This window comes from Heterocephalus glaber, unplaced genomic scaffold (assembly GCF_053883595.1).
Source record: "Heterocephalus glaber isolate CG9 unplaced genomic scaffold, H.glaber_assembly_v1.0 deba00001538, whole genome shotgun sequence".
Taxonomy (NCBI): Eukaryota; Metazoa; Chordata; class Mammalia; order Rodentia; family Bathyergidae; genus Heterocephalus; species Heterocephalus glaber.
Genome location: NW_028258333.1, coordinates 31,948,466 through 31,972,594, shown reverse-complemented (window position 1 = coordinate 31,972,594; position 24,129 = coordinate 31,948,466). Strand labels below are relative to the sequence as shown.

Sequence of the window (24,129 nt, the reverse complement as noted above, 5' to 3'; positions counted from 1 at the left end):
GAAGAAGTTTCATACTTTGTTTTCTCATTGTTTTCATCCTTCACTTTTTAATCCATCTGGAATACAGTTCTGTATGTTAGGTAACTAACTTATTATTTTATACAGATATTAATATTATAGTCTTAAACTGAACAGTTCTCATTTTTTCTTGTGACTTCTAAATATCACCCTAATCTTACTCCCAATTTCCGTGTTACTCTGTTTCTGTTTCAATGTCTTCAAGCTTTTTAAGGTGCTACCCAAAGTAAGAAATATATTTTACCTTGCATATTTTACCTGATTCACATACATGAAGCAAGGTGTTCATCAAACAGAATCCACCCCTAATGGATGTGTTAAACTTTGATAATTTCTCTTCTCTTTTAACTCAGCAAAACTACTAAATTGATTTCTTCACCAGGTGATTTTTAGCTTGCAATTTGAAAAATTCTGCCTATTTTATTCCATTAATTTCTTCATGTTTATTATTAATGTTAATATTCTTGTATCTTTGATTAAAAGAATCCCAATTTTTATATTGCTTGAACTTTTGCTTTTTCTTTTAGATTTTTTTTGTTTTTGTTTTTTGGTGCCAGGGATCGAACTCCAGACCTTGCGCTTGTGAGGCAGGCAGCCGCACCACTGAGCTAAAACCTCGACCCTCATTTAGGTATTTTAAAATAAAGTTCCCTAAAAAGTACCTTTTGGATTTCAGTTGATTCTTCACTGAATCTGTAGATTAGTTTTTCGGAGAACTAAATGTTTTTCCAATGTTATATTGCCACTTGTGATTTAGATCTCATTTAATTTAGAACATCTACTACAGTTCATCTTTTTTTTTTTTTGGTACCGTGGAGCGAACTCAGGACCTTGTGCTTTTGAGGCAGGCACCGGAACCACTGAGCTAAATCCCTGGCCCTCTACTACAGTTCATCTTAATTGTCTTTATGTTTGAATTTGTCTTCTCTGCTAGCAAGAACAAGTTTTAATTCACCTCTACCATAGATGGCATATAATAACAGTGAAGAAATTTGTTTTGGCTCATGAATAAATCAACTGTGTGAGAGAACTTCTTATATATTGCCTGCAATCTCCTTGTATACTTCCTGTCTAAAATTCCTTATATGTTTGCTGAGGCAAAGTTTTAATAAGCCTGAAACTACAGTCTAAGGCAAGGTACCTTATCTGCCTAGAGAAATGACTCAGTATTTTATATACTACATCCTCGGGCCACTTGTATTATTCAAATTGGTTCAGCAAAAATTATTGAAAGCTTGGATTGCCATGGTGAACAGGGCGGGTATCTTTCTGTTGCCTTTTCTCAAATATTTTACTGCTTGTGTTATAGTGGAAAGAGGCAATGAATACATAAGTAAACAAATTAAAAAGATAACTGCCAGACAGTGTCAAGAGCTGTAAATAAATGCAAGTAAATAAAGCTTGCATGATAAGAGTAGCTGTGGGAGAGCAAAGTTAGAAAAAGGTAACAGCAGAGCCCTGTCTGAGAAGCAGGCATTTGTGTGTGTGCTAAAATGTGTATTCCTAGACCAGGTGAATCAAAATCTTGGGGAAGAGGCCTGGGCATCTGCATTTTTAGTATTTCTGAAGTTGTCGATGCGTGAGACATAAACCATTGCCATAGGCCTAAATGTACAGCAGAGACCTTTCCATGCCTGCGGTTTGGAGAATTTCATTACCAAAGTAATGTGTCACGCTTTCAGTTTACATTAGGCATTTACGAGCTCCTCTTGATTTGGTGGGTCTGAGGGCTTCTTTTTTTGTTTTGTTTTTTGGGTACTGGGGATCAAACTTAGGACCTTGAGCTTTTCAGGCGGGCGCCGCATGACTGAGCTAAATCTCCAGCCCTCAAGGCTTTTTTGACGAAATTCAGTTCTTTTAAAATCCTTTGTTCCATGTGATGAATACACAGTGGGGAAGGAAGATGAAGGGGGGAAGCATCCAATCTTGAATGCTTTCTAATCTTCACTCTTTGCAGCCACAAGTCTGTCATTTTTATATAGTATGTGTATGTGGAGTTGGTTTTTTTTTTTTTTTGAGTTCTGCTTGTTTCCCTTGACTTATTTCTAAAATAGTTTTGCTGTGAAAATAATTTAAAAAGCCAGTAGAATAACCCATTTCAAAATTTATTTATTTATTTATTTGTTTGTTTGTTTTTGGTACTGGGGATTGAACTCGGGTCCTTGCACTTGTCCAGCAGGCAGTGAAACCACTGAGCTAAATCCCCAGCCCCCCGTTTCAAAATTTAAATAATTCATCGGGGAGTCTACTGATATGACATTTTCCTTTGCTGTACTTTTCCATTGTATTAAAGGGAAGGAATGCAAAATGATTCAAAATAAGTAGAAGAAAATAAGAGTGACGAAATCATGGTAGAGAAAGCTGAAGTTAGATAAAAAATTGGAGATACCATGTCCTGAGATGCTCTTGACTTATAAATGCAAAGGGGACAGGGAAAAATAGTAAAATGTGATGGACAGCTCCAAGTACAGTGGAGGAGGACTGGCTGTGGACTGGAATATACTGGGCCGGGGTGGGCTGTTCTGTGTCCTGGAGTACAGCAGCTAATGCTCAATTTGCTGTCCCATAACCTCAGCCATTGTCTTGCAGGTGGCCTCAACTGGTGTTATAATTGTCAGCTTTCAGAGTTCATTCTGAGAACCAAGCATTATCCTAAGTTCTAGATGTCTGTAAGCATCAAATGATATAAATGCTATGGAATCATTAAGTGGAAGAGAGGATCAGTTGAAATTTCCGTTGTAAATGTTGATAGGTGTGTATGAGACAGGTTCATGATCTTAAGCACACAAGCAGAAAATAATTTATTAAATGGATTTTGGATAGCAGAATTGATGAGAAGGCTGAAAACCAAGTTCGGTTGACCCTGGACTTTTAACATCAAACATCGGTGCCTTGACTAAAATTGTTGATTTTTGTGCAGGATGAGACAGGGATCTAATTTCAATCTTCTACATGCAGATAACCAGTTTTCTCAGCACAAATGTTAGAGGCTGTCTTGTGTCCAGTTGTGTTTTTGGCATCTTTGTCAAAACTCAGATGGCAGTAGTTGTGTCGGTTTGTTTCTATATCCTTTATTTCATTGCTGTACATAAATATTTTGTGCCAGTACCATGATGTTGTACTACTATGGCTTGCTTTGTAGTATAATTTGAAATGAGTTTTGGGCTTCAGTCTTGCTCTTTTTTTTTTGCGGAACTGAGAATCGAACTCATGACCTTGCACTTGCCATGCAGGTGTGGTGCTACTGCAGTCTTGCCCTTTTTGCTTAGGATTCTATTGCCTATTCCACTTCTTTTGGTTTTCCACATGCATTTCAGGATTTTTTTTCTAGTTCTGTGATGGATGTTATTGTAATTTTCATGGGGTTTGCGTTAAATCTGGAATGCTTTTGGTAGTATGGTCATTGTAGCAGTATGAATTCTTCAGAGATCTTTCTGGTGTCTTCAGTTTCTTTCCTCAGTGTTCTATAATTTTCTTTTCTTTTTTTTTTTGTTTTTGGTACTGAGGATCGAACTCGGGACCTTGCGTTTGTGAGGAGGCAGTGGCACCACTGAGCTGAATCCCCGGCCTTCTCTAATTTTCATTGTACCAGTCTTCCACCTCCTTAGTTAGGTTGATCTTTAAGGTTTTTTTTTTTGTTTTTTGAAGCTGCTATGGATGGAATTATTTTCCTAGTTTTCAGCTAGTTCATTATTGGTGTACACAAAAGCTACAATATATATTTTTTAATGCTGATTTGGTATCCTGTGTCCTATTTGTCAGTTCTTTATGTTGCAGTGGCCTTATCTCTTTTTAGTAAGAGTCTAGGCTCTGAAAACCCTATTCAGTGCTGAAAATTAAATTGGCCTTTTCCGTTTCCTTGCCTTTTTATCAAAGAACAAAGTAGTAGACTTTTATTTCCGGTAATACGGTTCAAGACCATAGGGTGCTCAGTAGAACCAAGAAGGTCTAACCATCTTTTCTCTTAAAATTGCAAATTGTTCAGAGGTCCATGTTAGAACTTAAAAATTTTAAGTTATGAAAATAACAGTATTTAGACAGATAAAAATTACTACATGGTTTTAAGATTTTTTTTTTACAATATATTTCAAAAACAAATTTCTTAGAAATATAGATATCGTGGATGTTGTGGTAAAAATTTAAAACAGTAGAAATTCGTTACAGTTGGGCAGCATTAAGGAAGCGGAAACATTGTTCATTGAGCTCACGTTTAATTTGTTGGCTAACCACAAAATATTTTAATGTGAATTTACAATGCTGTGAGTTGCTGGCAGGAAAGCAAGCTGTAGAAATATTATAGCAGATGATGAAATAACAGGTTCTGGGGGTGGCTGGCCACTAACAGGTTGTGTCTCAGTTTAAATAATGTTAAAGAACTTGTATCTGAAAACGTAAAATTTTGACTGTATTGATTATATGATTGAACTGTTGTAGTGTTTGTATTTTTTTTTTTGGTACCAGGGATCGAACTCAGGTCCTTGCGCTTGTGAGGCAGGCACCGGAACCACTGAGCTAAATCCCTGGCCCGTGTTTGTATTTTTATAATTCATTGCTATAGTACCTCTTCTGTTTTTATTTTCCTTCCTGTAAAGTACTGGTTGAACACTTCGAAGGCAAAGTTAATTCCATTATCATGAGAATTTCATATGTTTGAACATTGGGTATATATTGATTAGAAGAGTCTGCATTTTAGCCACATGTAATTTTTTTTGTGTGTGTGTGGTACTGGGGATCGAACTCAGGACCTTGCACTTGCAAGGCAGGTGCCATCCCTGGCCCTAGCCACATCTAAATTTGAATGTCTTGATGTGTTACCACTGTGTATGATAGCATGTTTTTGCCTCATCTATAAGGGAAGGATGAAAACAGTAATAGGCACCTCAGAACTGTTGTGAAGGATGGCACAGGCCTGTAATCCCAGCACTTGGGAGGCTGAGGGAGGAAGGTGACATCTGTGAGACCGAGACTGTGAGCCCACCTGGGGCTGCATAGTGAGTTCAAGGTCAGCCTGAACTATGTAGTGAGATCAAACAACAAAAAACAAAACAAAAAACTGTGAAGAAAAATTTAAAAAATTTAACTATTGGTAGCATAGGGTGGAGGAGGTAAAACTAGGTAGAAAAGAGACATGAAGTCAAGATTTTAAAAATTGTACTTTAAAGAAAGACGGCAGCTTCAGAACACAACCACGGTTTATTTGCTTTTTTTCCTTCTTTTAAGACAGAAAATCTGGGCAACTAACTCCCTTTCAGCTGAAAACCGGTTTGCCCTTTCCCTTTTGCCTGCAAGTGGTCCTCTTTAACCCCTGAGGGGCCCGCTCTTTTGGCATTTCCCATAGGAATAGACCATTAATTGTCTCACTAGGAGTGGGCCATCCTCGATTACCCACTAAGTCTAAGTAAGACTAGATTACCAAAGTCCACAGATTTCTACCTCCTGAAACACATCAAAGAGCCCCAGCTGTATGGTGCCTCCTTTCTCTGCCACTCCAGAGTGCATCTGATAGCTACTGCTAATAAATCCTTCTCATGCCTCTTTTACTGAGGTGTCCTGAAAATTCTTTTTTCTGTGGCAGGAGTCAGCGAACCTGCATCCTTATGTTAAAGGGTGGATTAAGTTCCTTGTTTCAGCCCTGGTGACCCTTAGACCAGTCTGTGACTTTAGCACCTTTCATGGCAGATATTATTACCGTGTATTCCCCAGTGGAGAGAATGGTGAGAAGCATGTGTGCATTTATTGAGCAATTACTATCATTACTAGTGTTGCTAGTACCATCATTACTAATACCAGTTTTTGAGTGCTGGTGTCTCCTTCTACAGATGATTTCTAGGTTCTTTCTGTCCCAAAGAATTGTTTGAAGCAAGAGTAAATGCTGGCAAAGTTTCACGTTTATTAAAAGTAGAAAACAAAGAGTGCAGTTTGGGCCAAGAGTAAAAGTACGAAAAATATACCTGCTCCAGCAGGGGGGTAGACTATTGTGAAGAGACGTGATAGCCGTGCTTTAATTAATGGCGACTGTCTTTTTCATATGTTTCTCACACTGACTGCTGTCACGTCCAAGCCATCCTATCAAAAGCCTGCTAGAGCTCTTGGGAGAAGTTCACGTTCAGGGCTTTGAGAACTGTTCTCCCCAGTGCCCTGGGATCAACGGGTGGGGGCTTCTTTCCCAGCTAGTGTTAGCCACACCTTCCTACCTCTTTAGTGCTTTGCTTTTTTTTTTTTTTTTTTTTTTTTTTTAGTTTTTTGAGACCAGCTGATTTTTTTTTCTTTGTTTGATTTTTAAAAATTAATTTTAGTGGTACATTTTAGGTGTACAATATAATGACATTCATCATTGGAGATTTGTACCTTTACATAATATATCTTGATTCTTATTTTTTCCCCATTCCCCTGCCCTCCCGTCAACCCCTCCCCCCCTCCCTATTTACAAAGAGTTTGTTTTCATTTTTTCATTGTCTCTTATATGAGACCGGGTGATCTTGAATTCACTGTGTAGCTCCCAGGCTGGCCTTGAACTGACAGCAGCCCTCCTGCCTCAGCCTCCCAATGATACAGGGGTAATAGATGTATCTCCCAAACCTACTAGATATCCAAAACGCTAGTTCGTGTTCTCTAAAATTGAAGAATGAATTCTAGGAACAACAGAAGTTAGGAGGAAAATTTATTGGGAGCAAGATAACTTCTGTCTAAAAGAGACAGAAGGGGGACCGGAAAGTAAGTTGCTTATCCACGCCATTTTTCAAAGATGTTTTATACAGCAAAGCCATGAGGTGAGGTAAGTACAAAGTGGGACAAAACTGTCAAACCCAATGGAAATTTACAAGGTGGGCATGAGGTGGGACAAAACCATGGCCAACTAATAAGATTACAAGTACAGTCACCCAGGTAATATTGATTAAATGGGGATCAAATGGGAAAACAAGTCACATACAAGGAATTTCCCATTTAGAATATCAAACCACTGCAATCTCTCTCTAGGGGAAGAAGTACCTCTTTTCCTTTTTATAATGTTAACCAGTAAATATGCCTTGTTTTCTATGTTGGCTCCTTTCTGTGTTGGCTCCTTGAGGGCAGTCCTGTCTACAAGATATCTGATTAAATTTTTTTTTTTTGGTACCCAGGATCAAACTCAGGTCCTTGTGCTTGTGCAGCAGGCGGCGAAACCACTGAGCTAAATCCCTGGACCCCTCGATATCTGATTAATTTAACCAATCTACAATACTAAGTGCTGGGACTACTGGCTGGAGTCAGGAAGATTGGAGAGAACTGGACAAATGTGATGTTGTGGGAAGGAAATTGAATCAGTTTATGAAAGAATTAATTTTGTATAAATCTGAGTGGTTTCCTAAAACTGAAGAATAAATTTGAGGACAAAAGGAAGAATTTAGGAGTATTTTTAAATTTTTTTAATTTTATTGGTACATTTTAGGTATACAATATGATGACATTCATCAATGGAAATGTGCACCTTTACATAATCTCTCTTGGTTCTTATTTTTTCCCCCTTCCCCTGCCGTCCAACCCCTCCATCCCTCCCTATTTACAAAGACTTTGTTTCCATTTTTTCATTTTCTCATATTAATTCCATTCCCTTCTTTCCTTTCCCCTACCCCTCCCATTTCCCCTTCCCCTTTGCCCCTTTTCTTCCTATTTCACAGTATCTATTATACCTTTCAGTCCTTATTTACACTTTCAGTTTCTCACACTAGAGAAACTATTTGGTATTTACACATGTGTGTCCTATTTATTTCACTTAAGAATATCGCCTCAATGTGCATCCATTTAGCTATAAATGTCTAATTTTTCATTTTTTATGGCTGAGTAGTACTCCATTTTATAAAAAAAGCCCACATTTTCTTGATCCAGTCTCCAGTTGATGGGAAATTGGGCTGCTTCCAAGTTTTAGCTATTAAAAATTGTGCTGCTATGAACATGGGTGCCCATATGTCACTGTGGTATGATCCTTTTAATTCTTTGGGGAAGATCCCCAGCAGGGGAAGAGCTGGGTCAAATGGGACTTTCAGTCCTAGCTCTTTGAGGTATCTCCATACTGATTTCCACAGTGGTTGCACCAGTCTACACTCCCACCAGCAGTGGAGCAGTGTTTCTATTTCTCCACAGCCCCACCAGCATTTGTTATTGGTTGATTTTATGATAGCAGCCATTCTTTCTGGGGTGAGGAGGAATCTCAGTGTTGTTTTCATTTGCATCTCTTGAATGACCAGTGATGTTGAACATTTTTTCATATGTTTATTTACTATTTCTACTTCTATGTCTGAGAAATGTCTGTTCATTTCAGATGCCCATTTTTGGATTGGATCTTTAAATTTGGGAGGTCTGATTTTTTAAGTTCTTTATCGATTCTAGATAGTAGACCTTTGTCTGAGGAACAGCTGGTGAGAATTTTTTCCCACATTGTGGGTTGTCTCTTCATACTGTAGGTGGTTTCTCTTGCTGTGCAGAAGCTTTTTAGTAAGAAAAGATTCCACTTGTTGATTGTTTGTGCTAGTTCACAGGCAACTGAGGTTTTGTTCATAAAATCTTCAAGAGTTCTACATAACCTCTGTTCCAACGTTTCTGTCTTAATATTTAGATCTTTAATCCATTTTGATTTTAGTTTAGTGCATGGTGAGAGATATAGGTTTGCCTCAATCTGATAAAAGCCATCTGTGAAAAACCAACAGCCAATATCATACTATTTCTCCCGCCCACTCCCCGCCCCCAATACCGGGGATTGAACTTGGGTCCTTTTGCTTGTGAGGCAGGCGGCAGAACCACTGAGCTAAATTCCCAGCCCAATATCATACTAAATGATCAAAAACTGAAATCCTTCACACTAAAATCAGGAATAAGACAAGGAGAATGTCCATTATCACCACTCCTGTTCAGTATAGTTTTTTTTTCAATATAGTTTTGAAACATTAGCCACAACAATTAGACAAGAGAAAGAAATAAAAGGAATAAAGATAGGAAATGAAGTGCTACCTGCCTTGTAAGTGTAAGTGCAAGGACCTGAGTGCGATCCCCTGTACCAAAAAAAAAAAAAAAAAGGAAATGAAGAAGTCAAATTGTCATTATTTGCAGATGACATGATACGTTATATAGAAGACCCCAAGAACTCCACCAAAAATCTTCTAAACTTAATAACCAAATTCAGTAAAATAGCTGGATACAAGGTCAACACACAAAAATTAATAGCTTTCCTCTACACGAACAACAGACTCACTGAGAGAGAAATGGGGCAACAATTCCTTTCACAATAGCATCCAAAAAACTGAAATACCTAGGAATCAACCTAACAAAAGAAATAAAAGAAAAAGACTTATTTTGGGTACCAGGGATTGAACTCGGGACCTTGAGCTTTTGAGGCAGGTGACGGAACCACTGAGCTAAATCCCCTGCCAAAAAAATAGACTTTTAAAAAATATCTTGTTCAGGTTTCTGAAATGTGGTGTAGACTCTTTTTAAATTTATCTGTTGAAAAAAGCACTTATCTTATTATTTTCCAACAATGTAGATTTTGTTGATTATTCTTGGGATAGGATTTAAAACATATTCCTCTATCCTCTTTATGTCCTATAAACTGGGACTCAGTCTTAGTTTCATGACCCTGCCCCTTCCCTTTTTTAAAAAAATAAGATCACTTCCAGAGATGGCAGGGTGTCCTTCCTCCAGGTGCATCTATGCACATCTTGGGGTGCCTGCAGGGTTTGAAACAAAATACACAGATCCATGATTCACTAGGTATTGTGACATCATATTACATTTATTCTGTATATAATTTTTTATTTATTTGCTGGAATTCTATAAAGAGAAAGTTTTCTTCCTCTACTATTTGGTTAGCCAGGTATATGCCTGGTCATTCTCTCTTATTTAAACCACAGGTCAGAATTAAAGCTGGCACCATACGTCTCCCATAAGTGGGGGATATGTGCATGCATATATGTGTGTGTGTGTGGTCTTAACAGTCAGTCTTGGGGGGGTGAGGATTAAAACAGAAGAAAGAAAAGACAGAGAGTGCCTTGCTGAACTGGACACCTGGCTGAAACCTGGGTGACTGACTTGGTCAATAAAGCTTACTTTGCTGGCTTGCTCAGAATCCTGAGATCTCAACTGCAGGCCCTGGGTTATGTGGAGCAGAGAGACGTCTCAGCCACCCCCGTCCTCCTTGCCAAACTGTTGGGGTGGAAATGCTTTTACTCGGCCCTCTTAGTTTCCACAAATTAAACCAACAAAAGACAGATTAGCCAGAAAATAAGACAGGTTTAGTCCTCTATCTATCTGTCTGTCTGTCTATCTATCTATCTATCTATCTATCTATCTATAGATATATATAGTAGTTCATATGAAAAAATATGACTGAAAGTGGCTGTTAAACTTCGGGGCTTATATACTATCTTAAAAATATTTTGTGATTTTTCTCTTACTTTCCTTTTTAAGGATCAGAACCAGGGCCTCACACATCCTAGACAACTGCTATTCTACTGGGGTATGTCCCAACCTTGAATTTTTTTCTTTTTCTTTTCTTTTCTTTTCTTTTCTTTCGTTTTTGGTACCGGGGATCGAACTTGGGTCCTTGGTCTTGTGCAGCAGGCATTGAAACCACTGAGCTAAATCCCTGGCCCAACTCTGAATTTTTAATTGATCCATAATAATAGCTATGTATTTATGATGTACAGTGTGACATCTCAGTACTTGCGTACAGCTTGTGCACAAGGCGTAATGATCAAATCAGGGTATTTGCATATCTGCCACCTCAGACTTTTATCATCTTTTTGTGTTGGAAACATTCAAAATCCTCTGTACCCGCTATTTTGAAACATACAGTTAATTGTCGTCAACCACATTTACCCCGCTGTGCTGTAGAACATTACCCCTTATTCTTTCTACCCACCTGTGACCCTGTACCTGTTAAGCATCCTCTCTCATCTTCCCTCTCCCATCCTTCTTTTCTACCTTCTACTTTTATGAGATGAGCTTTTTATAGTTCCCACATGTAAGTGGGAATATGCAGTACTTAAATTCCAGGTCTTGCAATTTTGCTTAACACTCTGTGCTCCAGGCTTACCTGTGTACTATTTGAATAGGAGCGGGGTGGGGGAGAAGGGGGATCTCTTAGAGAAAAACAAAAGACTTCTTGGGAAGATAAACCAGCCTTTAGGAAAACAGCTTGGGAGTAGAACACTTGTGACAGCGTTTGTTCAGGTGTGGTGTGGAGACTTCTCCTGTGCTCAGTTAATCTTCCCTCATTGTTCCTGCGGAGGGGATTTAGAGAGGCTCAGTGTTTAGTCAGAAAAGAGATTGCAAGAACTCAAATACCTTCTGCTCAATTATTATTGTTTTTTTTGGTGGTACTGGGGATCGAACTCTGGGCCTTGTGCGCTTTCGAGGCATGCTCTGTGCCACTGAGCTAAATTCCCAGCCCTCTGCACAATAGTTTTTATATGTTATTGGTATATTTTGGGTCCCTTCAGTATCTACATACATATTTTTTCTTTTAAGATATAACACATTATGAGTTGATAATGACATTTAGAATTACTATTTAGAACTACAAAGGGCTTATGTAAATTCTGTTTTATATCTGTATCTTTTTTTGGTATTGGGCTTCGAACTCAGGTCCTTGTGCTTGTGCAGCAGGTGGTGAAACCACTGAGCTAAATCCCTGGCCCTATATCTGTATCTTTTTTTTGGTTTGTTTTTTGGTACCAGGGATCAAACTCGCGACCTTGCGCTTGCGAGGCAGGCAGCGGAACCACTGAGCTAAATCCTATGTCTGTATCTTTATTCAGCTCCTACAGGTTCTTTTTTTGGTACCAGGGATGGAACTCAGGACCTTGAGGTTTTGAGGCAGGCGGTGGAACCACTGAACTAAATCCCGGGCTTCTACAGGTTCTTCAGCAGCCAGTGATAGAATATAGTGTATCAGTCCAATCCCTGCGGCACACAGAATTTCCTGAAAAGAGTTAAAGCACCCATCCCATTCTTACCCTGTTATGGTTTTTGCAACTATACTGTTTCCACACTGTCAGAGCATATTCAGTACCTTTTTCTATTCTTTCTCTCCTTTACCTTATATGCTGCTATTGAGATTTTAAGGTGATAAATATTACAGCCGTAGGCTTTTGTGGTTTTATTCTCTTCAGATGTGCCTATGAAAGAAGAAAAGTAACCAGGTCTATGTTGTTGGAAGAATGATTCTTTAAACAAATGAAAATTAAGAAACCATAGATAGAACACTGTTGAAAATTTAAAAATTTTTATATATTGTATTTTCCTCCAAATGTAACTTTCACATTTTTTTTTCCTTTTGTGACTAATAGAACATTCCAGTATGCCAGTAGAAAAAAATATCACGTTGGAAAGTTCTTCTGTTATCACTCTCACCTGCCAGTACACAACTTCAGGGGATTTGAATTCAGTCAACGTGACTTGGAAAAAGGATGATGAGCTACTTAAGAATTTTTCTCTCACTATAACAGGAAACACTCTGTATACCGAGTACACGTGAGTAGATGAGATTTTAACCTATAGTACTAGCAGAAAATAGTTGAATTCTAAATATTTTTACTGACTGAGCATTCTTTCCTTGTAGCCACTTAAATGTTATGCTAGTATTTTAATTTGCATTGTTTACAGAATTATTTTAAAAGTTTGATTATGGCTAAGTGTTCATTAAGGAGTGTTTTTGAGAACTAAGGCTGTATTAATAACTTGAATTATCTTTAGGATCACCATCATTAACAGCAAACAAATGGGAAGCTATTCTTGTCTCCTTGAAGAAGGAAAGGAACAAAGGGGAACATTTAATATCAAAGGTCAGTATTAATAACTTGCAGAATAATAACTTGAATTATGTTCTTAGATTTTTAAATCCCTTGGTTTAAAAATTACTACTATAATAAACGTAATAAAGGTGAAAAAAATTGTATGATTTCCATGGGATCATATGAGGTGACACTGCACATGATATGCATTCCCCTGTCTCCTCCCGTCCTGCTTAATCTCCCACTTTAAAACGTAGAATTTAATTCAAAAGGTCAGCCTGCCACCTAGTCATAAATTGTATCAGTCTTTTAAATTTATTAATTTAGCCCTCTAAATTCAAAGTGTTTAGAGTCATCCTCCAGATTTCTGAGTTACTGTGTTCCTAGACTCGGAGAGTATGGTTTGGTATTCTAGATCATTGGTTCCAGGACTTGGCATTTTAGGGATTTGTAAAATTTAAGAATAATATGGAAATGCACAAAGACTTATCCACACTTTGTGTCATCAAGTGTGGATATTTAAAATACAGTCACGCATCCTTTAACAGTAGGCATGTGATCTGAGAAATTGCCTCATTAGATGATTTCATATATTTAAATTAATCTGGATAATTTAGCCTACAGAAATATGGCACAGCCTAGTACTTCTAGGCTAGAAACTGGCATGATCTGATACTGTACTCAATACTGTATGTAGATGATTATAACAGTGGTAAATATTTGTCTATCTAAACATAGAAAAGGTACAGTAAATACATGGTGTAAAAGATAAAAAGTTAACTTGTGTTGGGCCTTACCACGAATGGAGTTTGCAGGACTGCAGGTTGCCTGGCCCAGGTGAGCCGGTGAGTGGTTAGTGAATGTGCAAGCTAGGACACTACTGTAAATTTGTAGACACTGTACACTTAGGCCAAGCTAAGGTCATAAAATATTTTTCTTCAACAATAAATCAAGCTTAGTTTACTATATCTTTTACTTTATCACCTTTTACATTTCTTAAACATTTTTTGACTCTTGCCAAAATATTTAGCTTAAAACACGACACTACATAAGTACAAAATGTTTTCTTTTTAAATTTATTCTATTAAGTTTTTTTCTTTTTAGGTACCAGGGATCGAATTCGGGTCCTTGTGCTTTGTGCAGCAGGCAGCGAAACCGCTGAGCTAAATCCCCGGCCCCCCTATTCTATTAAGTTTTTAAAAACATGTTTACAACGTGTTTTTTGTTGTTCTCTGTCTTCTAGATTGCATTGCTCTCTGGAAATACTATGTAACAGTCATGCTTAGTCAAAGCTTAAGTATTAACTATATTACATTTATTTTTATTTATTTAAAAAATTTTATTTTTCATTTTTTTCCTGGTACCGGGAATAAAACTCAAAACCTTGTGCTTGCCAGGCAGGCACTACATTTCTTATTAACACTCACCTTAAATTATATGAAGTGACCATTTTTACCTCTGATGTCAGATTATCAGAAGCATTTTACTTTTCAACATTATAGTCAATTTAATGCCAAGTATTTATAGAGGGCCTCTTGGTACCTCAGCTATTTTTTTTCTTTTTGTATTAAATTATTTTTTTGGTACATTGTAGTTATACAACACAATTACATTTCTCATTGGGAATTGTACCTTTATATAATGCATCTTGGTTCTTATTTTTTCCCCATTCCTAGCCCTCCCTTCACGCCCTCCACCCTTCCCTATTTACAAAGATTTTGTTCCTATTTTTCCATTTTCTCATATTAATCCCATTTCCTTCTATCCTTTCCCCTAGCCGTCCCACTTCATTCCCCTTTGCCCCTTTTCTTCTTATTTCACATTACCTATTATTCATTTAGTCTTTATTTACACTTTCAGTTTCTCACACCAGAGAAACTATTTGGTATTTACACATGTGTGTCCTATTTATTTCACTTAAGAGTATGGACTCAATGTGCATCCACTTAGCTATAAATGTTTCTAATTTCTCATTTTTTATGGCTGAGTAGTACTCCATTTTATAAAAAAACCACATTTTCTTTATCCAGTCTCCAGTTGATGGGCATTTGGGCTGTTTCCAAGTTCTAGCTATTACAAATTGTGCTGCTATGAACATGGGTGCACATATATCACTGTGGTATGATTCTTTTAAATCTTTGGGGAATATCCCCAGCAGTGGAATAGCGGGATCAAATGGGACTTCCAGTCCTAGTTCTTTGAGGTATCTCCACACTGATTTCCACAGTGCTTACACCAGTCTACACTCCCACCAGCAGTGGAGCAGGGTTCCTCTTTCCCCACAGCCCCGCCAGCATTTGTTATTGGTTGATTTCATGACAGCAGCCATTCTTTCTGGAGTGAAGTGGAATCTCAGTGTTGTTTTCATTTGCATCTCTAGAATGACCAGTGATGTTGAACATTTTTTCATGTATTTATTTGCTATTTCTACTTCTTTGTCTGAGAAATGTCTGTTCATTTCAGATGCCCATTTTTGGATTGGGTCTTTAAATTTGGGAGGTCTGATCTTTTTAAGTTCTTTATAGATTTGAGATAGTAGATCTTTTTCTGAGGAAGAGCAGGCGAAGATTTTTTCCCACATTGTGGGTTGTCTCTTCACATTGCTGGTGGTTTCTCTTGCTGTGCAGAAGCTTATTAATAAGAAGAGATCCCATATGTTGATTGTTTGTGCTAGTTCACGGGCAACTGAGGTTTTGTTCATAAAATCTTTTCCTACACCAATGTCTTCAAGGGTTCTACCTAACCTCTGTTCCAACTGGTTCAGAGTTTCTATTTTAACATTTAGATCTTTAATCCATTTTGATTTTAGTTTAGTGCATGGTGAGAGATAAAGGTCTAGTTTTCATCTTTGGCAAGTTGAAGCCCAATTTTTCCAGCACCATTTATTAAAGAGGCTATCTTTCCTCCAGTGAGGGTGTTTGGCTCCTTTGTCGAAGATGAGATGGCTGCGTGTGTCTGGCATTGTTTCTGCATCTTCTAATCTGTTCTACTGGTCCTCAAGTCTGTTTCTTTGCCAGTACCATGCTGTTTGTATCACAGTAGCTTTGTAGTAGAGTTGCAGGTTGGGGATTGTGATACCCCCTGCCATGTCTCTGTTACCTAGAATGGCTTTTGCTATTCTGGGTCTCTTCTTGTTCCAAATGAATTTCTGGATTCTTTTCTCGAGGTCTATGAAGTATGCTGCTGGGATCTCAGTTGGAATTGCATTGAATCTATATAGCAGTTTTGGAAGTATGGCCATTTTAACTATATTAATCCTTCCTACCCAGGAGCAGGGGATGTCTGTCCATTTTCTGATATCATCTTCAATCTCTCTTTTCAGAGTGCCATAGTTTTCAGAGAAGAGGTCTTTGATTTCTTTCATTAGGTTGATTCCTAGGTATTTCAGTTTTTTGGATGCTATTGTGAAAGGAATTATTTGCCCCATTTCTCTCTCAGTGAGTCTGTCACTGGTGTAGAGGAAAGCTATTGATTTTTGTGTGTTGACCTTGTAACCAGCTACTTGACTGAATTTGGTTATTAAGTCTAGAAGACTTTTGGTGGAGTTCTTGGGGTCTTCTATATAGAGTATCATGTCATCTGCAAATAATGACAATTTGACTTCTTCATTACCTATCTTTATTCCTTTTATTTCTTTCTCTTGTCTAATTGCCGTGGCTAATGTTTCCAGAACGCTATTGAAGAAGAGTGGTGATAGTGGACATCCTTGTCTTGTTCCTGATTTTAGTATGAAGGATTTCAGTTTTTGACCATTTAGTATGATATTGGCTGTTGGTTTTTCATAGATGGCTTCTATCAGTTTGAGGTAGAGACCATCTATTCCAATTTTTTGTAGGGTTTTTATCATAAATGCATTTAGGATTTTGTCAAATGCTTTTTCTGTGTCTATGGAGATAATCATATGGTTTTTGTCCTTGGCTCTATTGATATAGTGTATTACATTAATTGATTTTCATATATTGAACCATCCCTGCATCCCTGGGATGAATCCCACTTGATCAGGGTGTATGATCTTCTTGATGATCTTCTGCATTCTATTTGCCAGTATCTTATTAAGGATTTTTGCATCTATGTTCATTAGTGAGATTGGCCTATAGTTCTCTTTTTCAGTTGGGTCTTTCTCTGCTTTGGGGATCAAGGTGATGCTTGTTTCCAGGAATGAATTTGGGAGTATTGCTTCCCTTTCAATTTCATTGAAGAGTTTAAACAGTAGTGGCAGCAGTTCCTCTCTAAATGTCTTGTAGAATTCAGGAGTGAAGCCATCAGGGCCCGGGCTTTTCTTAGTTGATAAGTTTTGAATTACATTTTCAATTTCATTGGTTGATATTGGGTTGTTCAAAATTTTTAGTTCTTCTTCATTCAACTTTGGTAATTCATATGTATCTAGGAATCTGTCCATTTCTTCTGTGTTTTCCATCTTATTGGCATATAGGTTCTGGAAGTAGGTATTGATGATCGTCTGGATTTCTGCTGGGTCTGTTGTAATTTCACCCTTTTCATTCCTAATTGCCTTTTCTTTCCTTTTTCTGACAAGGTTGGCTAAAGTTTTGTCAATTTTGTTGATTCTTTTGAAGAACCAACTCTTGGCTTCACTGATTTTTTTGTATTGTTCTCTTAGTCTCCATTGCATTGATTTCTCCTCTGATCTTTATAATTTCCTCCCTTGTATGAGCTCTGGGGTTGTCCTGCTCTTCTTTTTCTAGAAGCTTGAGCTTCAGCATCAGGTTGTTTAATTGGGCTCGTTCTGTTTTCCTAATATGCATATTCACTGCTATGAATTTCCCTCGTAAAACTGCTTTCATTGTGTCCCATAGATTCCGATATGTTGTATTGTCATTGTTATTTAATTGAAGGAACTGTCTGATTTCTTCTTTAATTTCCTCTGTGACCCATTGGTAATTCAGAAGTGTGTTGTTCAATTTCCACATGTTTATGAAATTTTTTGAGTTTCTTTTCCTGTGCATCTCCAATTTCATCGCACTATGGTCTGATAATATACAGGGGATAACTTCAATTCCTTTGCACTTACTTAAACATGTTCTATGTGTGAGTATGTGGTCTATTTTGGAGAATGAGCCATGTGCAGCTGAGAAGAATGTGTATTCTGATTTTGTGGGGTGGAAGACTCTGTAAACATCTGTTAAGTTCGTTTGTTCAAGAGTTTGATTGAGTTCTAGTATTTCATGACTTATTTTTAGTCTAGTTGATCTATCTATTTGTGCCAGTGGGGTGTTGAGGTCCCCCACTACAATTGTATTAGTGCATATATGACTTTTCATGTCCGTTAGTATTTGTTTTATATAGTTGGGTGCACTAGTGTTTGGTGCATAGATATTTATGATTGTCATCTCTTCCTCTTGGATTCTTCCCTTTACAAGGATGTAGTGTCCTTCTTCGTCTCTCTTAATCAGTGTTGGTTTGAAATCTACTTGATCTGCCAGGAGGATAGCTACTCCTGCTTTTTTTCAGGTTCCTGTTGCATGGAGTATTGTTTTCCACCCTTTAACTTTCAGTCTGTGAGTTTCCTTTTGAATTAAGTGTGTTTCTTGTATGCAGCATATTGTTGGATTTTGCTTCTTGACCCATTCTGCCAGTCTATTTCTTTTGATTGGTGAAATTGAGACCATTAACGTTGATGGTTATAACTGAAACATATTGACTTGTCATTGCCATGACTTTTTCTTTTTGTTGGGTTCTCCCCCTTTACATTTAATTTCTTGTCATGCCAGATGGGTTCATTCTGCTTTGCTTCCTGGGGTTGTGATCCTCAATGTCTGTACCTAGGCTATTGTGTCAAATTCTTTGGAGTGCTGGTTTGGTATTCATGAAGTTCCTAAGGTGCTCTTTGTCATGAAAGTATCTTATTTCTCCATCAGTTTTGAAAGATAGTTTTGCAGGGTACATCAATCTGGGTTGGAGGCTGTTTTCTTTTAGGGCTTGGAATATGTCACTCCAAGCTCTTCTTGCCATGAGGGTTTGTGTTGAGAAGTCTGCTGTGATTCTGATGGGCTTTCCTTTGTATGTGATTTGTTTCTTTTCTCTGACTGCTTGGAGAACTTTGTTCTTCTGTTGTGTTTCTGGAATCTTCACAATTATATGCCTATGTGTAGATTTTTTTTGATCAAGGCTATTTGGAGTCCTATATGCCTCACTTATATGTATATCAAGCTCTTTTCCCCTGCTTGGGAAGTTTTCTGCCATTATTTCTGTTAAAAGATTTTTTATGTCATCTGCACTGTCTCCTGTTTCTTCATTGAGCCCAATCAGTCTTATGTTATTCTTCTTTGCATCATCTAGCAGCTGCTGGGTTGATTTCTCATGTTCCCTTATAATTTTGAAGCAATTTTTCTTTTCCTGGTCACTAATTGCAATCTTATCTTCTATATCTGAAATTCTGTCCTCACATTGGCTCATTCTGATGTGTAGACTTTCAGTGGAGTTTTTCATGTCCTGGAAATCTTTTTGCATCTGTTTTATGGATTCCATTTGTTTCTTATGTTGGGATTCCATCATGTTCCTCAGCTCCTCTCTAGATTTATTAATCATGTCTTGCATTAGGAGCAGAATTTCTCCTGTTATCTGAGAAATTATTTCTGATTTCCTTTTTTCCAGATCTCCTTTTGTTGCCAGTTCAGTGGGTCCAAGTGGTTGAGAATCAGAGTGTTCCATCTCATTTCCCTTTGGGGTTGCTGTAGGTGATCTGGAAGTCTGGGTTTGAGACTTATTTACATGTTTTTTCATTTTGACTGGGGCGGGGCGCTGTTAGTGCCTGCACGGATTACCTCCTCTGACCTGGGTGAGGTGGGACAGGGGCCACAAGCAGCGGTAGGGATGGTGACCCAAAAGCCCTTTCCTGTGGGCTGGGAGCAGCCAGAGGGGTGGTGGCCGGGAAACCCCTTCCTCTGGACCAGGAGCAGTGGGATGGAGGCTCAGAAGCCCCTCCCTCTGGGCCGGGAGCCGTGGGAGGGTTGGTGTCCTGGAAGCCCCTTCCTCTGGGCCAGGAGCAGTGGGACAGAAGGTGGCCCAAAAGCCCTTTCCTCTGGGCTGGGAGCAGTGGGAGAGATGGTGGCTGGGAAGCCCCTACCTCTGGGCCAGGAACAGTGGGACTCAGTACCTTGGTCTGGTGGTCTGGTGTCCTCTGCGTCTTTGTAGTGTGGAATCAGGTGGCTGCCTGTCTGCAGCGGGGTGATTCGGTGTCTTCCGTGCGACTCAGGACCTTGGTAGGGTGTGCACAGACCTGCCTGTCTGCAGTGGGCTGATTCGGAGTGTGTTCCACGTGACTGGGGACCTCGGTAGGGTTTGGGCAGACCTATGTGTCTGCAGCGGGGTGGTTCAGCGACTTCTGCGCGCCTCAGGACCTTGGTAGGGCGTGCACAGACCTGCCTGTCTGCAGCGGGCTTGTTGGGCGTGTTCTGTGGGACTCAGGACCTGCCTGTCTCACCTCAGCTATTTTGACACAACTAAGCTGATGTTAACTGGCATCAGGAGGACCAATAAAAGGGTGAAGTTTTAAATCTAGTCCTTCCGGAATGCAAAGAGCCACTGAATATTTACTTTTTTTCCTTTTCTTATTTTCTTGAAACAGTTTAATTTAACTTTTGTTTTTGTACTGGGGATTGAACTCAGAACCATGAGCTTGTGATGCAGACGGCTCCACCACTGAGCTAAATCCCAGGCCCTAACTCATTTGTTTTTTATCTTATTTTTATTTTCGGTACTGGGGATTGAACTCAGAACCTTGCCCTTGCAAGGCAGGCAGCAAAACCACTGAGCTAAATCCCTGGCCCTCATTTGTTGCTTTATTTTTTGGTTTTTTGAGGCAGGGTCTCCCTTTGTAGTTCAGGCTGGCTCCGAGCTCACTATGTAGTCCAGGCTGGCCTTGAACTCACAGCGATCCTCCTGCCTCAGCCTCCTGAGTGCTGGGACTACAGCTGTGTGCCACCACGCCCAGCTGACCCTCATTTGTTTTTAATGACCACTTAACATTAGCTTTTAAGTATGCACTATATACTGAAGACATTTATAAAATTAATAAATTGAATTATTTCAGATTTTCCTTGGTGAAAATAACAACTCTGTAATTTATCTAAATTGAATATTGCTTGGTGAAATAATTTCATTTGAGTAGAATTTAAGGGCATCTACACAATATCTCCTAGTATAATTATTATTTTATGAGGTCAGTAAGGTTTATAGAATGGTGTATAGTTTTATAAATGTCCTGTTACACTTTTTCCATATGTTTTGCTTGTATTTTTTCCTAAGAATAATTATTTTTTCTCAGTGCTACAATTGAATGTGGATGAAAGCCTATTTTATCCTCTATTTTATTTGAGCCAAAAAAAATGCATACTTTTTTCATTTTGGTGTCATCTACACAAGTCAACCGTAGCTCATGAGCGTGAACCCTTGAAACAGTTCATCCTTGGAGTTCCTGTTTCTGTCTTTTGGGAGGTGGTTGATTTATTGCTATAAGAGTATAAAAGGACCTCAACATTACTGATTAGTAAGATGCAAAAAAATACCTGCTGACTTTATGTGTTTGGCTGTTGGTGCTAAAGCAGGCGAGACAGCAAAAGTGCATGCTGGAAGCTTGCAACGGCTAATATGTTGGTGATTACTTTTCATCTAAGAAAGGTGGGAGATGAGTGTTTCTCAGTAGAGGATCAAATATTCTGAGTTAGTTGCTGAAAGGGTCCATAATATTCATTAGCATTAAAACCTCTTAGGAGAAAATATGTAAAAATTTTAATTGGTAAAAACAAGAACTTTTTGGAATTCATGGTGAGATACTGATAGTACCAAATGGTACCAGACTTGTCATTGACTTAGCCATCTGTCTTCCCTGGTAAGTATCCAAGAGGTGAAAGTGTGGAAGTGTAGCATAATAGAATCAGCTGGGATGCTAACCCTAAATCCCAGTGTTGAAGTCCAGTTAGCTGTCTTGGATTGGAAGAATCTTTGCCATAATATGATAATATCCTTCCAAACATAATGTTTAGGCCATTTTATTCTAGGCCATGAATATGCAGATAACAATCTCTGACTTATAGTTTCTGAAAACTGTTGCCTTCACTGGCTGAATCAAGACACAGCCTCATATGTATACTCTAGCCTGAATCATTAATTTTATCAACTTCAAACCTGGTTTATTCCAACCCGAAGACTGTGATATGTCATATTTTATTCTAAGTTTCAAAAGATCAACAGGACATATGAGAATACAGTTAAACTATGTTTTAATAAATGTTTACAAACAGAAGCAAGTTACAACCCCTAGAACAAGCAAATGAATATTCCCTGAATATAGTGCATTTTATCATTCAAACCCTTACTGCTGCTATTAACCATATATACAAGAGCAGAACAATGGTTAATGTAAACTTGGACATTAGTTTAGGAGAAAGTCAAGGAACAGAAGAGATGAAAAGAAAACAAAATTTCAGTTTCATTTTCATTTTCCCATATAGTTTGCAGGAAAGCAGAAACTGTGCCCTAACTAGTGCCCATCGCGGCCGATTTCCCAGTCTGCACTTCCCAGTCTTTGTGTGAGGAATAATACCAGAGCCACATTAAAGTGCTTTGTGCCTCTCCATGAGGGACTCAAGTGTGGCTCTGATCTGTCTGTGCTTTGGAGGAACCTTGTGGCTTCAGAACAGAATTTCTGTTTAGCCAAGCTCTAATCCTTGCTTAATCTACAGGTCTCCAATTGACACCTCTTCTAAAATAGGGTTGATCTTTCCAAGGGAAACAATAACCCTCAAATGCTTCTGTGTTCTCATGTTTCATCTAATTAATAAAAACCATGTTAGGTGATGAGTATTTTTCTTTTTAATTTTTTTGGTACCAGGGATCAAACTCAGGACCTTGCAATTGCCAGACAGGTGCGGCACCACTGAGCTATATCCCTAGCCAGTGATGGGTATTTTTTTTTGTACCGGGGATTGAACTCGGGTCCTTGCACTTGCACAGCAGGCGGCAAAATGTGATGGGTATTTTTGAAACAAGTACAATTGGGAAGTGGTATTGAGCCAGTAGATTGATAGTGCTTTGTCAGGATATCCAGGAATAACTTTGTCCTTCACTGGTCTAGTCAGTCCTTCTCACCACTGAATCTCAGATATGGAAATTCACAAAAAGCATTGGCCAACCTTGGACATAAGCTTTGGTGTAGAAATCCTTGGAAGGCTTTACTGAATGAATGGACAGCTGACTTCTTCCTTAGCTTGACATAACTAACCTGCAACCAAAGTAGACTAGTCTATTGCTTCATAACCCAAACTCAGTTCGGTCCTTTTACTCTAGAGAAGAAGACATACTCACCTGAACCAAGGAGGGGAAACTGAGCCTGGGCCAAGTGATTTATGCTCACACATTTCCAGTTCTAGAAAACAGGGCACAGTCAGTGCCCTGGAGCATGACTAGCCTGAGACAATCTTCCTCTCTAGGGTTGGAATATAGGAGGGATGAGAAGAAGGACTTTATGTAGAGGTTAGCAGTCCATAGACTGCTTTCCAGCCTTCTCTATCCACAACCTTCAATATCTAGTGCAAAAAAATGGGTCCTGCCACAAGAAAAACAATGCAGAATAAAATGCTTTGTGATTCACTCTAATTGAGCCTTTAACATTTTGACATTTAATCATTTTTTTTTCTCAAGAACTTAAAATGTGCTTGTTACATGACTATCAAAACAGATGGTTGACTTATTTTCTTGGATCCAAGAATTGTTTCCAGTTTTCTTACATTGATTATTTTCTGTATGTCAGTGCTATTTGAATTTATGAATAGGTTCTGAAGTGGTAGCTGAGGGCTGAGGAAATTGAACCAAACTAACAGAACTGGTTGGACTTTTCTTGTCTTTTTTTTGGTACTGGGTATCAAACTTGGAACCTTAGCCTTGCAAGGCAGGGGGCGGAATCACCGAGCTAAATCCCTGGCCCTTGGTTGGACTGAATAGGGCAGAACACCTACTCGAGAAAGACCTCTTTATTATCATTTCTTTTAATTAAAAGACATTTAGACTGGAATTGTCTTTTTAATCAAAAATTTAGTTTTTGGTCATATCAAAGTATTTGATTTTTTTCCTACCCATTCGCATTAAAACCAATATGGTGAATTGACTATTTCCTTTTTTACTCATAGGTTTTTAAATAATGTGTTAAACTAGTCCATGTATTCTTTCTGCTTCACATACTGTACAGGTCTGGAAACAAGATTTTATTTTGAACTTTTTAACCCATTTCATTTCTTATTATCAGTAAGGAATGGTGACTAGGTGCTCTGGATTGAGATTATTCTAAATGCAAGGCCAGGGATATAGCTCAGTGGCACCGTGTCTGCCT

At 38.5% G+C, this 24,129-nt stretch overlaps 1 protein-coding gene across 1 annotated transcript in view; it reads left to right on the top strand.

The window, feature by feature from the left end:
- The window catches only part of Emb (embigin), a 69,945-nt gene that overhangs the window by 30,972 nt on the left and 14,844 nt on the right, over positions 1-24,129 (top strand). The window contains exons 4-5 of the mRNA XM_087189224.1: positions 12,342-12,525; positions 12,748-12,836. Coding sequence (XP_087045350.1) covers positions 12,342-12,525; positions 12,748-12,836 — 273 coding nt within the window. The remainder of the gene's footprint in view (positions 1-12,341; positions 12,526-12,747; positions 12,837-24,129) is intronic.